This window comes from Spodoptera frugiperda, chromosome 29 (genome assembly GCF_023101765.2).
Source record: "Spodoptera frugiperda isolate SF20-4 chromosome 29, AGI-APGP_CSIRO_Sfru_2.0, whole genome shotgun sequence".
Taxonomy (NCBI): Eukaryota; Metazoa; Arthropoda; class Insecta; order Lepidoptera; family Noctuidae; genus Spodoptera; species Spodoptera frugiperda.
The window spans coordinates 12336640-12351246 of NC_064240.1; the positions used below are offsets into that span (position 1 = coordinate 12336640).

At 37.3% G+C, this 14607-nt stretch overlaps 1 protein-coding gene across 3 annotated transcripts in view; it reads right to left on the minus strand.

Annotated features, from left to right (window-relative positions):
• The window catches only part of LOC118268698 (protein GDAP2 homolog), a 103404-nt gene that overhangs the window by 53112 nt on the left and 35685 nt on the right, over positions 1–14607 (minus strand). The window contains exon 1 of one of the 3 annotated variants that reach the window (XM_050706443.1): positions 633–742. The exons of the other annotated variants lie outside the window; for them this stretch is intronic. Coding sequence (XP_050562400.1) covers positions 633–645 — 13 coding nt within the window. The 5' untranslated portion in view covers positions 646–742. Of the gene's footprint in view, positions 1–632; positions 743–14607 lie in introns of those variants that run through there. 3 annotated transcript variants of the gene reach the window in all.

The window sequence follows — 14607 nt, forward strand, 5'->3', positions numbered from 1 at the left end:
AAGTTGAATAGAAAAATAGTTATGTCTGAGCTTAACTTACTTTTTTTATTTAATTTTATATACTGAAAAATAGTACACACAGGAAAAGATAAGCCATAGTTTCAAAAGCAATTTCATTCGTGATCCATCAACAAATGAGCCTCAATGAATGAAACATCTGATTTATTACGCTCAAACGCATTTACATACAAATAAATTCCAATCGTAAATTCGTATCCTTCTTGTACTTATCGAGGACAACATTTAAAGGCATTTTTACGAGGGAACGCAATATAAATCGATTAACATTGTCTTTGACACGAAACATCGCGATTTTGTACCGAATTACCGAAAAAAACTGTCGAGGGACGCATGCAAAGAAATCAAGCACAGAGTTTATGTAGCCGTACCTACTTACGCGTAATACGAAGTCTGAAGGTCGTGCCTATGGTAAAAATGTGTTACATAACATACAAAGGGAATTTTCACTTAATAGTGTTGCGTGTTTGTTGAAATTATACTTTGAAATACCTACATTCTCTTTGTTAGAAACACCAGTCTAAATATTCTAAACATTTTGCATTTAAATATTTCATAGCGCTTTTTTAAAGAAAAGTACATCGATAACTAGAGAATAATAAATAAAATCTCACCTATAATCGTCATCACAATTCGTTCACAGAATCAAATCACACAAAACACTCACTGTATTAAAAAGTTTAATTAATAACAGAGACGTCTGTACGGCGCGGATCGCGAGCGGCATGTGACCTCGAACCGGCAGGATAGGAACACACCCCCGGGTGACGTGTGGGAGGGGTGGGGGTGGGCCGGCCGTGACGTCACACGGTCGACGACCCGCGGAAGTGGGTCATCGGGTTGGTCGATCTGCCAGTTTTGATAGAGCCTTTTGTAATTGTCTCTGAGTTACATAAGTCGTGTCACTCGAAATGTCACTGAGGATTTGATCATTGGCGTACAAGGTCGTTCTGGTTAATTGATTTCCAATCAATTGTTCTATAGGAGTTTTATATTACCTATCTGTATATTATATCTGCTTGTGTGGTGAACGTTGAGTTTAATAATAAGGTATGAATTTTTATTACCGTTAGATAAGCACGTAGAAAATGCATTATGTGGGATGATAATAAATTGACGTCTTTTATTATTATTTTGTTTAAGTATTTGCGCGGTCACGTGTGAAAATGCGCATTAATGCATTTCATTAATAATTTCGCTACTATATTGAATAATACTATAACTTTCAGTAGAATTACTTATAAAATAAAGAGATTATCATATTTTTGTTATTACCTGCACTCGGATCGACACTTCCAATTTGCCGCGCGACGTTATCAGCGTTCAATTAATTAAATAAATGAAAAGCATTGCTATCATACGTGAAATGCATGAAACAAATTAATTTTATAGTAATTGCTGTCTGTACGTACAAACGTAACATATACAATCTAGCTTCGTAGGTATGTATAAGTGTAATGAATGACAATAACTTTAAATTAATTTTATTTTTACTTTATCGTTTGTATTTTTTATGGAATAGGTTGCAAACGAGCAGACTGGCCACCTGATGGTAAGCGATCAGCGACGCCCGCAACACTAGAGGAGTCACAGGTGCGTTTCGATGCAGTACGATCTTATCTTAAAGTTTTGAAGGTCGTATTGTATTTTTCGAGTTTTAAAATACACGTTGTAAGATAACTCAAATAAACAGTAGATTGATATGTCAAGAATTGATAATTATATTTCTTTTTGTATGTACTTGAAAAAATATTGCTATACAACAACAGATTATCGTGATTTTTATTACAATTGTGAAATCATAACTCGTTATTCAAGTGTTGATGCAAGTGATAAGCAAACCATATCAATTCCCAATACAAAAGATAAACAAATAAAATGTAATGTAATTTAACAATGTACAAGATATTGATTAGCCTGCCAAACCAGACGCCAGGGAAAACATTTTCCAACAAAATACGAACGCCTTCACCTAAAAATGGCCACAGATAAGCACGAACTTCGTACCTATAATCTTGGTAAATGCACCGCCATTTTGTTACAAAAGCGCGCCAAACCGCGTTCGAACGCGTTCTTCCTACAAAATATATTCTTGCCGGGAACACTACCTACAGTTCGAACGCGTTCTTCCTACAAAATATATTCTTGCCGGGAACACTACCGTACAGTTTTAGATTAAACTTTGAAGTTAGTTATTTAACTTTTACTACATTGGAATAGGAAACTGAAGTTGTAATATACATAAACTTTGATAGACCTGTCTGTTTGTTAGTGGATATTTCGAGAACAAGGAATGTCCATTAAAGAGGTTTCGGAAAGGAAGAGTTAGTTGTAAGTCTTTTGCTGTCTAGACATTTTTATGTTTTATGCCGAATGAAAATGATGTCGTGGTGGCCTGGAGGTTCAAGACGCTTCATGATCAAATTCCATATCAATGTGACATTTTCCGAGTTATATGTTTTTCTATCTATGATTATTTAGATACTACTGACAAACGGTGAAGGAAAACATCGTGACAAAACCTAGGTTTCTAATTTCGTGGTGATTAATGCACAAACCTTCTCCGTGCGAGAAGAGGCCTTTGGTCAGCAGTGGTCACTTATAGGCTTGATGTATGCAGAATGCACACGCTAGAGTCATAATTATCATCTATTGATGAATTTAAATGTATCATCGTACATGTTTATGGAAGTTTTTATTGAAGGGAACCGAAGTTTGATTAAGTATTACCCTTTAAAACACAGATTTTCTAAGTAAAAGCGATTTTTAAATAAAGATAACTTGTTCATAAGATATGAGCGATTACTACCAGTATTAAAATATTTTTTTCCTCAAAATTAACCTCTATTTTACCATGTATATATACACTTTGACTATATCTATCCTCATATATAAAAGTAAGCACAGCTCTTACCGGCTACATTTGTACTGTCCTACCGTCCTACTTTGAGTGGGTAATGGACATTTTCCGGCTGATATGTGAACCGTTTTGGATAAGCGGTTTGTTGGCTTCGGCTCAAAATATGACGCGCTCTATCGTGTGGTTATCAGGCCACTTTTGTGTAGGGTTCTTTGAGACCTGATTTCGCTTCCTATGTTTGAAAGCGGTAAAAGATTAGTGGTGGAAGATTCACAACGTATGCAAAACTTGTCATTTTCGAAATTTATATTTGGTATTTACACTAACAATACAATAGATTTTTAGTTTTAATTAGGCTTTGGATTTCCGCAAAGTAACGCCTGATTCTATCCTACATTTGGTATTTTATTAGAAACAGCTTGACCTACAAGGCTATAAGGCTTAAACATGTTAAAATATATGCTTTCATTTCAAACTATGGCCGTACGTAAATCATTATTATGTTTTTCAATTACAAATGCTACTACGGCATCAGTCTCCTTTATAAATCCATCAACATTGTCGAAGGCATTCCTGTGCCGAAAGCATCCTCATTTATTAAATACTTTACCGTTTGCATGAGCAATATTTAAATTAAAAATCTGTCTCGAACTTTTCAATGAGAAATGTGAGGACCGGGGCTCGACCGGTAACATCGACCGCACCTACCTACCTATTTAGAATTTTTGTATTTTACGTCGCGTTTATTCCTCAGCGTTTTGTTGTGATTTACGAATAAATAATTTCCTTTAACAAAATTGGAAACAGACAGTTGGCATGTTTTCTTAGATTACCATTTTAGGTAAATTGATAAAGTTTAGTAGTAAGTCGGAATTATAGTAGGACAATGTGAATGTGTGGCTTATGCGACACATCTCTACCATTATAACAGGGTATCCGACTGCGTAATAAAAGTAACAAAAGTCAGTTCAAAGTACAATCTATAATACTAAGAAAAATAAAAAGCCTAGTACGGCTGACGCCTGATCCGTAACTGCGAACTACTTGGTCCAGCTCGACAAGCAGGAATAGAAACGGAGTGGTTATTAGTCAGTAAATGTTTGACACTCTTTCTCGCCTCGCTCAAAGCGATCATTGGATGATTTTCCTACCTTAAAAAAAAAGAAAATAAATAAAGACAGGAAATTTCTGAAAATGTTTGATAAAGTCATACGACGTCTAGTCGCCATTCCAAAAAAGTTGCAAGCCAAACATCAGACGCAAACGTTTAACCACAAACCAAAATCAGACACGTTTACCAGTACTTCACATCTTCATACTAATCACTTCTGCAAACTGTTAACCAAGACAGTTAAATCATTTTGTCATCAAACCGACCAAGGAAACGTGACCTCATTCAACACACGAGTAAAGTCACACAAAGAACTTGTATCGTAAAATGGTGTCATTGTTGTTTTAAAGACAATGGACGGATCCAGCGGATAATCTTAATGTGCTGATGGTGGCATATCAAGCTACACTAAACAGTGTAATGCATTTTGAACTTTTGCTATTGTGTAATAAAGTTTAAGTTTCATTAAATGAATTTTGTGGTTTTGGGTATCCTGATAGTGATTGAATCCAGTGGTTGTACTACATATTTGCGTTTTTATTTGGTCGTTTCCTGCCGTTGCTTGTGTAGTTTGGTAATTGAAACTCAATGTCAATAGAGTTTTGATTCAATTTCATTTGTATGTTTTTGGGTCATGTTGTGTCGTTTTTGCAAATTGGTATAAGCGTGTTGTTGAATTTAGGAAATAGTTTTTTTATTTAGTATATATCTAGGTCTTTTTTAGGAAAATATAATACAAAATGCACAGCTTAGTCGACTGGAAAAGAAACTGAAGTTTATAGCAAACAATGTTTTGTGGCAGAAATAGATATCACACAAGACAGTGCCTTTCTAAATCCCTCTTCACATAAAACTTTTCTGCACAATGCGAACTGTGACAGCATCTAATCTTTTCATTCTTGTACCTTCTGAAAATGCAGTAATATAAGATTCTGGGTTAAAAACGATTTTAAAAACACACTTATATGACACTAGTCGAGTTCCTCGTCAAATAATTAAGTGAATAAGCCGAAAAACATAATAATGAATTCAGACTCAAACTTCTTCTGCTTGTCAATTTTCAAAAAAAAAAAATTAGGTATTATTTGCCGACCTATGAATCAAACCAAGAAATCTATCTCAGAAGTAATTTATAAGATAGGGGAAGACTAGTACTTAGACTACCCGTGCCAAATGCTATTTAAGCACTTATCGACCGAGAGAGTAGAAAACTCAATGAATGATACTGAAAACTGTAAAAAAATACATCAATCCAATTTTTTTGAGGAGGTAAATCATCCAAAGACTTCTTCTCCTTGGATGAGACGAAAGGGAATGTAAGATTCTTACTGACTAAAAACCACACAGTTCATACTCCTTCTTTTGACCCAGAACCCCGGTAGTCCGCAGTTCTGAAAATCAATGCCATTCAATTTAATTTTCTACTTTCTACTCTCTCGAGATGGCATGTGACTCATAGCCCTGATACACTAGAAACGTAGTACAATCACCAATAGGACTAAGAAATGAGTACAGAGTCCTTATATTTTTGTAAGCTACAATACTATTTCCAAGCTAGACTTTTTCTCTCGGAGGCTATTAATCGTCCCGTCACTTAGTCTCCAGCCTGCCAGGCCGTTGACTCTTGAACGAGAGGTCGTGGGTTCAATCCCGGCCCAATGAACTGTTGTAGTGAACTCGGTCATGTTATACGCATATTTAACTCGCTTTAAACTTAGTCAAGCCGCACATTTATTTTAACTAGACTTTGTTCTCGGTTTTACTTATTATTTTTGGTTTGTGTGGGTTCTCTTTAGATTCTTGCTATAAAGTTATATTAAGGAGAGTTCTTAATGAGTTATAAATAAATACAGTCAGATTGTTTTGAATCTCAGTGTGATACGTTTGTATTTTCAAAGTCCTTAAAGTAATATTTTTTTAAAAGAGAATTTTTGTTTAAGCTGCAAGTCAAACGAATAGATTCCACAATACAAAGAGTTGGCCCATACCTAGCTTCAAAAATGTAACCAGTTTACAACCAGCTAGCCTTTTTTTACGTATACCAAATATCTTTTCTACCTCTCAGGGTCTATCAGGACCAGATGACTATTGGCTTTAAAATTTTCAAAAGCATTTAATGATAGAACCTATTTTCCTATACTTTTTGTTTGTATTCCATTAATTGCAATCCCAATACTGACACACCTGAAACCTTCAGCTACACTATCGTAGGTGCTCATTTAAAGCTGATTACAATCGCGTTGATTGATGGAGGGTGAAGGAAATTGTAGCTTTAGCTGTATGAAGTGGACTAAAGCTATTGACCGGTATGACTCTTTGTTTTATGTTCGGGTTACTGTTCCACTACTGGGCAAAGGGCTTTTCTCATATCACATATCACATCAACAGCCTATAAGTGGCCACTGCTGACACAAGCCTTCTTCTCACACATAGAAGGCTTCAGAATCGCCACGCTTGCTCAATGCGGGTTAATTTATAATTAGAAATTAGGTTCTACATGGTAATCTAGGTTTCTTCATTATGTTTTCCTTCACCGTTTGCCAGTGGTGTCTAAGTAATCTTAGAAAGTAGATATAACTCGAAAAATAAATTAGATTCAGTTAGAGCATCGATACACATGGAAAAAAATCAGCAGTATCATATATAAACTCCCTCGCAAATCTGCTTAAACTTCAGGCAAGAGTTGGTGATATTTATTATATGATCGGAGCTCATACAAAAACCATTTGTGGTTGAGACCCTCCGTCTGATACTGAATTTATAAATCCTTAGCAACAACCCTTTGTAATCCTCGTTAGCTTGAACATTGGACAGGCTGTTAATACTGTGCAAATGTCTTACTAAGATACGAGACAATAATGAGAACAATATGGACTCGAATAATCTTTAGATTTGAAGTACGGAAGGCAATTTGTCTGTTACGACTTCATTATTTATTATGGTATAAGCCGGTAAACTTACTGACGGATCAACTGATGGTAAGCCGTCGCCGTTATTACCCGTAACACCAGAGACGTTACAAGTGCCTTGCCGGCCTTTTGGGGGTTAGGAATTTAAGAGTTGTTTGGGAATTGGGAAGAGGAATAATTGGGCCTCCGGTAACCTCACTCACACAATGAAATACCTACAATGCAAGTGTTGTTTCACGTCGGATTTCTGCGAAGCCGTGGTATCACTCAGCTCGAGCTGGGCCATTCGTGCCGAAGCATGGCTCTCCCACACTTGAAGAATATATCATCAGTCAAAGTGGTGGCTAATATAATAAAGTTAGATTATGTTATCTGGACTAGGTATTATAGAACTTCAAACCGAATGCTTAGTAATAATTTTAGTCATCACATTACTAGCAAGACATTTAGTGTCTTATAAAGCAACATAATGATTGAATCCTCATTTCAACTGTTTCAGATAACGACCAGTATTGTTTGGAACATCTAAAGCTGAAACAAGTCGATACTTCTGCATTATTCATCGGGCGGCCATTATTCGTTCATACTGACTGAGGAACGATTCTAAAATGTCACTACAAATAGACGGTAATGTGTTCACTTGTTTATGTTTGCTTAAATTAAAAATAGCTTAACACATTAAACGCCATGGGGGCAAAAGTGACCGGCGTTAGCGGAGGATTTGCCTTCACAGATTTTTGTTGGCAGTCAAAGTCTTAGTAGAGTTCCAGACTTTCTCTTACGGCCGTACTCATAGTAATGATTAATGGTTACTTAACCTAGTCCTTAGCAATTGTTTTCGGAACAAAATCATTACTAAGGAATAATTTAAGTAATAATTAATTGTCTTTGAGTGTGGCCGTAAGTATTTTTTAGCTTCCCTAAACTCTGTGAGGAATCCTATTGTCATACTTAATCTCCAGATGGTCTTCTACACTCCTTATGGAATCAACAACCTACATCATTTCTGCTTATCGTATGACTGCTATGAATCATTTTAAAAGTACAATAACGTCATCACTACAATCTAGAAGTTAATAAAATCTACGTTTTACGTAAGCAATTACATTTTCCAAGATGTTTTCAAAAACAATTGCTATAATATCTACGTGACCGACGCGACGAATATTTAGACGGGCATAAATCAAATTGTATTTATGTAACACAAATACAATTAGGAAAATACTAAGCGGACGGAATACACATGAAACATATTTGTCAAACAGTAGTTGTTTGCAAAGTTTTAACGAGTGAACCGTAAAGATTTAACACATAGACGAAATAATAATTATTTTAGACAAAGAAAATGTTAATTCTACTTTAAATACAAGAGATAGTGTGGATTTACATAGATTATGAGGTCTAGAGGAGATAACTGCGTTTGTGTGACTAATGCTGTGGAAATGTCGTCGAGAAGTGGTGTGCCTTGTGCAATAATAGGCGGTCACGTAAATATAACATGGTACTTGGCGCTTAGAGCACTAAATGTGGATAAAATATATGTACTTAATACTAGTATTTTGCAAGGTACAGGCAGGCAGGTCTTTGATTATTTTAAAGAAGTCTAGAGGTTAGTAGAATTCTCAAGACAGTAGATAGTATGTAGCTAGTTGAATAAAATATATTTACAATTAGAGAAGACTAGTTTATACTTAACCCTTTTGTAAGCCCATATCAGTCAAAAATATATACAAATCCTTACAGAAAAAGGTTGTAATTGCAACAACAATAGTCATGTATCATTTCCATAATATTTACTTATATACTAAAAGTAAACCCACGCAGCACAGCCATGCGAAACATGCGTCACTTAATGACAGTTTGTAAAGAAAAAATAATAATGAAGACTTGGAGAGCAACATCTCAAGTTGTTGACCTACTCGTGGCTAAGCCACCGTAAGTCCATTGTCAATGTTTTGGTTGTTTCCAAACATCAACTAACGTGGAAAGAAAGGAAATCTTTTGTTACTGAAATGGCCGTGGGAACAAATGTATATAGAAGGAAATCTTAGCAGACTGGCGTCTGGTAAATATGACAATATAACGGGTTTTGGGAGGCTAATTTGGGTTAGATTTACATAATTTTCTTTGTATTTTTTGGTTAACTGGTAAAGTTAGAGGTTATCCGTATAATTGGTTAGGGTTTGATTTATGTGTAAAGTAATCGAAACGACAGTACTTTCGTGGCTGTGATTAATTGGTTTATCCGAGCCGGCCAAACCGAACGCCGAATGCGCTCTTGTTTCGATAACTTTAAACCTAAAGCAAACTCGTACTAAGGGCACCGAAGTACGTAAATTTTTAAAGAAAATTGTATGGGAAAGAAAAATCAACAATCATAAATTATTTTTTAAAACATGACAAAATTGTAAATTATTCTTTACGTAGCATCTATCCATCGGAATATTATAATGAATAAATCAATCGTGTCCCGTGTCGCTAGTTCTTCTTTAAACTAGTAAGAAACAACATTAAACTAATTCATACACTGCTTACAAACAAAAAGGCAGAGAGAAAACAAATTAAAACACGACAAACTTCAGGACAGACCAATCATAATGAGTAATTTATGTGTGCTTTAGTACCTTTGTGCCGTTGTTGCTTTGTGTGGCCATAAACCAATTATAAAGCGGTTGTTTTAAAACGTAGGAATTGTGGAAAGTGTAGGCAACGCTGTTATTACTGTACCGACCTCGTTACACATAATTTAGGGTACACTCGCATTTATGTAGGGCATTAGTTACTCCTACTATGTAACTTTGATACCCTTTTGTGATTATTTTTGTTTTTGTTTTTTTTTATGAATGTGTTGTTGTGTATTGATTTGGTAGAATTGTAGGTTAGAGACGTATAATTACAGATATGGAGTTTCCTGCTCATTCTTTAGTTTATCTTTTTTTTTGAGTTGGGAAAATCATCCACTGACTTCTCCCGCCTTGGGCGAGGCGAGAGGTAGTGTCAGACTCTTACTGACTAAAAACCACCTCGTTCCTACTCCTGCTTTGAGCCGGAACCCCGGTAACCTGTTACGTTGTCCGCAGCTCTGGATTTCTTAGTTTATCTACCTTGGTCTTGCAACAAAATATGCAAAAACAAAACACAACAGTTACATTTTTACATCAAAACATAAAAGATAAGTTGCTCAGTAAAATTAAATTATGTTTAATCAAAAGTGCTTTAGTCTGAGTACATAACGCAATTTAAGGGCATAAGAAATTCAAAACGAGATGTATTACATTATACACGGTGTAACAAAAAGGGGGTATACATATCAAATACACGGTTTTTAGACAACATAACAAACGATGCGGGAAGGGCTTTTTAAACTCATGTATTCATGGAACGAAGTTATGAATATTTCCAATACATAAAATTCTAGAAATTTAACATCAAAATTAGGTAGATACAGGTAGATACTAGGCGATCAGATTTACAGAAGAAATGTTTCGTAATTAGCGAGTGATGTAGTGTAGTGATACGTTTGTATGATGATTTAAGACTAAGAACCATACAACACTAAGTATTTGGTACCAATTTTTTTAACCGTATTTTAAGCTGAAACTTTGTGTAGAGATTCTATTCCACCTGTATTCTTCAGTCGTTCTTGATGTATATGGGTATTTTGTTACACGCTGTATATATGGGCTTTTACGATTATTCTATATTTTCTTTGTTCTTTTTACATCACATTATGTGAGGTAATGCGATGATTGCACCTTCGTCGATTATCCTTATTCATAAATATGTATGGACGTTCTGATTCTATGATCATGCTGAGTTGTTGATCATGTTTTGTACTACATTTACATAGTCCATACTATGTGTATGATAATATGTTTTACATTGTAGGTTGTAAAGGTGGTGGGTTAATGTTATTATTGTTGTTTTGTATCGTCAAGCCTTTCGTTGCCGAAGGGGTATGCAGAGGCCTGCATATTACGGCTTGTAATGCTACTGTACAATGTACACCCAATTTTCATTATTTGTGTTACAGGTTCCAGATAAAAGGGTGTGAGCCATATTTTCATATACTGGGCACAATCCCAGACTCCTTGCAAAACTGAGAAATTCTCGAAAAACCGTGAAAAGCCCAACAATTCTGTGCCTGACCCGACAATCGAACCCGGGACTCTTTGCACGACAGTCGCACCAACGAGACAGGCAACGACGTAGTATTATTGTTTTAGCTTTAAGAGAAAATAAAACAAATCATATATTCTACTCAATTCCTTCTAATCGGCCAGTATCTAAGGTCACCTACCACATAAACAAAACAAAACAACTATCTACAATCTACATTACAAATCTCATTGGTATTACAAGGCGGTGCATAACTGCACAGATGATAAATATGCATGGCCTGTCACCATGGAGCTGGTGCAACGAACTTAGATTGGGGTTAAGTGGTAAAATTGATGAGATCGGGCTAATGACTGCGGCGGCATCTCGTCATAATGAAACTACCCGGTCATCTGGTTACGAGTAGATGGATAGATTAGGTCCTAGGTTTATACCTGATATTTTAGGTTTTAATGTAGGTACTAGTGCTTATTTCCGAATGAAAGGTGTGTTTGTAAAGTATTATCGTTTTGTTTATTTTGTTAATGGTCCTAATGAATATAGAGGTGGGTTATTTATTATAATATCAGACCACCACAGATGGGGTATATATGGCACCTCTGTAGGGCTGATGTCTAATTCGGAGTTGCGGACTGCCTCCGGACGGGCTCCGGCTCAAAAAGCAAGAGTAGGAACGGGGTGGTTTTTAGTTGGTAAGAGTCTGACACTCCCTCTCGCGTCGCCCAAGGCGGGAGAAGGCACTCGATGATTTCGGCCGCTAAAAAAACCACCATAAATATTTTGGTAATGATAAACTTTATTCATAGGACATAATCAGACGTCAAATCTCGTGCTTGAGCGAGACTGATGTCTTATTTTAATCAGGGATCCTAAGGAGGAGTTCTGACATAGCTGTCGAAAAAGTTGTTGTATTGCGCTTACATACCTACTTGCAGATAAATAGTCTATTCGACCAACCATTAGAACAAAGCAATGTATGTGTTGTATGTTATTACTGTGTGGTACATAACAAACGCAGCATCATTATCATTTGTTCCATTTGGTTAACTAAATCCAATTTGCATTTGAGGTTTTGCATTTAAAATTAAATGCAGGCTAGATACATGTGGGTACATAATATGTTGCAGTATAGCGAGTTTACCGAAGTTTTTAGGCAGTAAGAGTCTAACACTCCCTCTCGACTCATCCAAGAAGTCATAAGATTATTCTGTTGTTGCAGACCGCGTCCATAAGTTAGGCTAAAGTAACGTCTTTCCATCTTGTCTTGTAATTTCTACTTAAAATACATTATCATAAGGTGTTTTTTTAAATGCGTGTGACCATTTACCAACAAAGGTATCACGTCATGTACCGCTTAAGTAGTTAACAACGTCTTTTGTTAAATACAACACAGAGATCGTGAATCACGTATACTCGGTACAAACTAAGTTAATCCGCTCTGCAAATAGTGCAGCACTAATTACTTCACAAACTTAATGGAAACAATGTATTCTTTACACGTAGTACAAGTATAAAATGAGTGTTTGTGTGGTTTGCACCGGACTATTGTTAGCTTTTTTTAATGGGGAAAATCATCAATAACTTCTCTCGCCCTGGGCGAGGTGAGAGAATTTGTCAAACACTTACTGACTAAAAACCACCCCGTTCCTACCTGTGCTAATTGACCTGGTCAACCGGATACCACGGCCTACCATACCTCATAATAAACCGGCGTGAAACATTACTTGAGTGAGTTTAGCAGAGTACCAATCAACTGCCCCTGAAAGGCCGAAAAACTAGGCGGGCAACTCAAGTGATTCCTCTGCTCGTTTGCCGACCAATCACATATAAAAAAATAATTTGCATTATTTTACTACAAACCCTTAAAACTGAACAATTACTGTAAATGGTTGAGCAATTTGTAATCAGCGAAACTGTTTAAAACGGGATTGCAATCACGGAGACCACAACCCACAATGGTAAACAGTATCCAACGTGCTGGTCAACCTACTCCAATCTGTCAATTTTATCATTGGACTTTCAACTTTATAATCAAAACAATGAAATTGAAAATGTAATAACAGAGAGGGGTAGGTTGACTTGCTGGGTACTTGTACATGATGTCATCTGGTCATATTGTTTGGCGAATGAGAATGAACAGTCACAAACTATCGCATAGACTGTAGTCATAACATTGGGTTGAACGATCATACGATCGTGTATTGTTTTTATTTCTCTCGGGAAAAATTAAATGATCTGTCTGGCTTGGTCTGCTGAGATATGTTTTGACTGGGGCGTCCTACACTACGTTTAAGACGCGGTCTCCACTCCAGGACTCGCTTACCCCAACGGTTGTCGGTCCTGCGGCTAATATGGCCGGCCCACTGCCACTTCAGCTTGCTGATCCGGTGGGCTATGTCGATCACCTTGGTTCTCTGCCGAATCACTTCGTTTCGAATGCGATTCCGGAGAGAGACACCGAGCATAGCCCTTTCCATAGCTCGCTGAGCGACTTTGAGTTTGTGGACCAGTCTAGCCGTAAGTGTCCACGTTTCGGCACCGTATGTCATTACGGGTAGGACGCACTGGTTAAAGACTTTCGTCTTTAGGCACTGTGGGATTCGATGAGAAGACCCGACGGCGTTTTCCGCTTACCAACCCAAGTGAATACGTCTGCTCGATTGCACGGCTCATGTTCAAAAAAAAAGTTGTTTCTACCTAACTGCAACGATTTGCCTCGAGGTAGACATTTTTATGAATAAAACGGCTCCGTGAATCGCAATCTGTTTCGTAAAACATCGAAAATCGGTTTGAACAATTTTGGTTTTGTCCAAGTTCATTTGCCGATGCGTCCAGAGGAGTCAGCCAGGTTTCAGCATCCCTTGTGTCCTGCAGCGTTTCTGCCATTATGACGTTATCGCAAGTGAGAGATGTGTTCGCCATTGATAGGCCACGTCCTTTCCAGTGCAGCGTCTTGAACATATCCTCCATTGCATTAGTGAACAGTTTCGGGGATATGACGTCCCCTTGTCTCACTCCTCGATGCGATGGTATGAGACGTGTTTGCTGATTCTGTACCGGACATATAAAGACATCTCATCACTTGGATGTATCGCCAATCAACCTGGCATCGCTGCAAGGACTCCAGGACAGAAATCTCTATCGAGTCAAAGGCCAACATAGTCCACAAATGCTAGGCACAGGGGCTGATTATACTCTTCGGTTTTCTGTATAATCTGCCGCACTGTGTGGATGTGGTCTATGGTGCCGTATCCGCTCCGAAATCCAGCCTGCTCCGGTGGTGGAATTCGTCGAGTCTTCGCGCAAGACGGTTCGTGATCACTCTTGAGAACAGTTATCCACGTGGCTTAGAAGCGAAATGGGCGATAGTTCTTCAGAAGGCTGTCCCCTTTCTTGAAGAACAAGACGTACTTCTGCTCCACGCCTCTGGAGTCAAATAGGACAGCGTTAAAAAGCTTCTGGAGCTACGGGATGCCTCCAGCCTTTAGCAACTCGGTAACGCCGTCCTCTCCAGGGGCTTTTCCATTTTTAAGCTGCCCAAGAGCAATCTCGACTTCGCCAATGCTGACTTCTGGCAGGTCTTCGGTGAA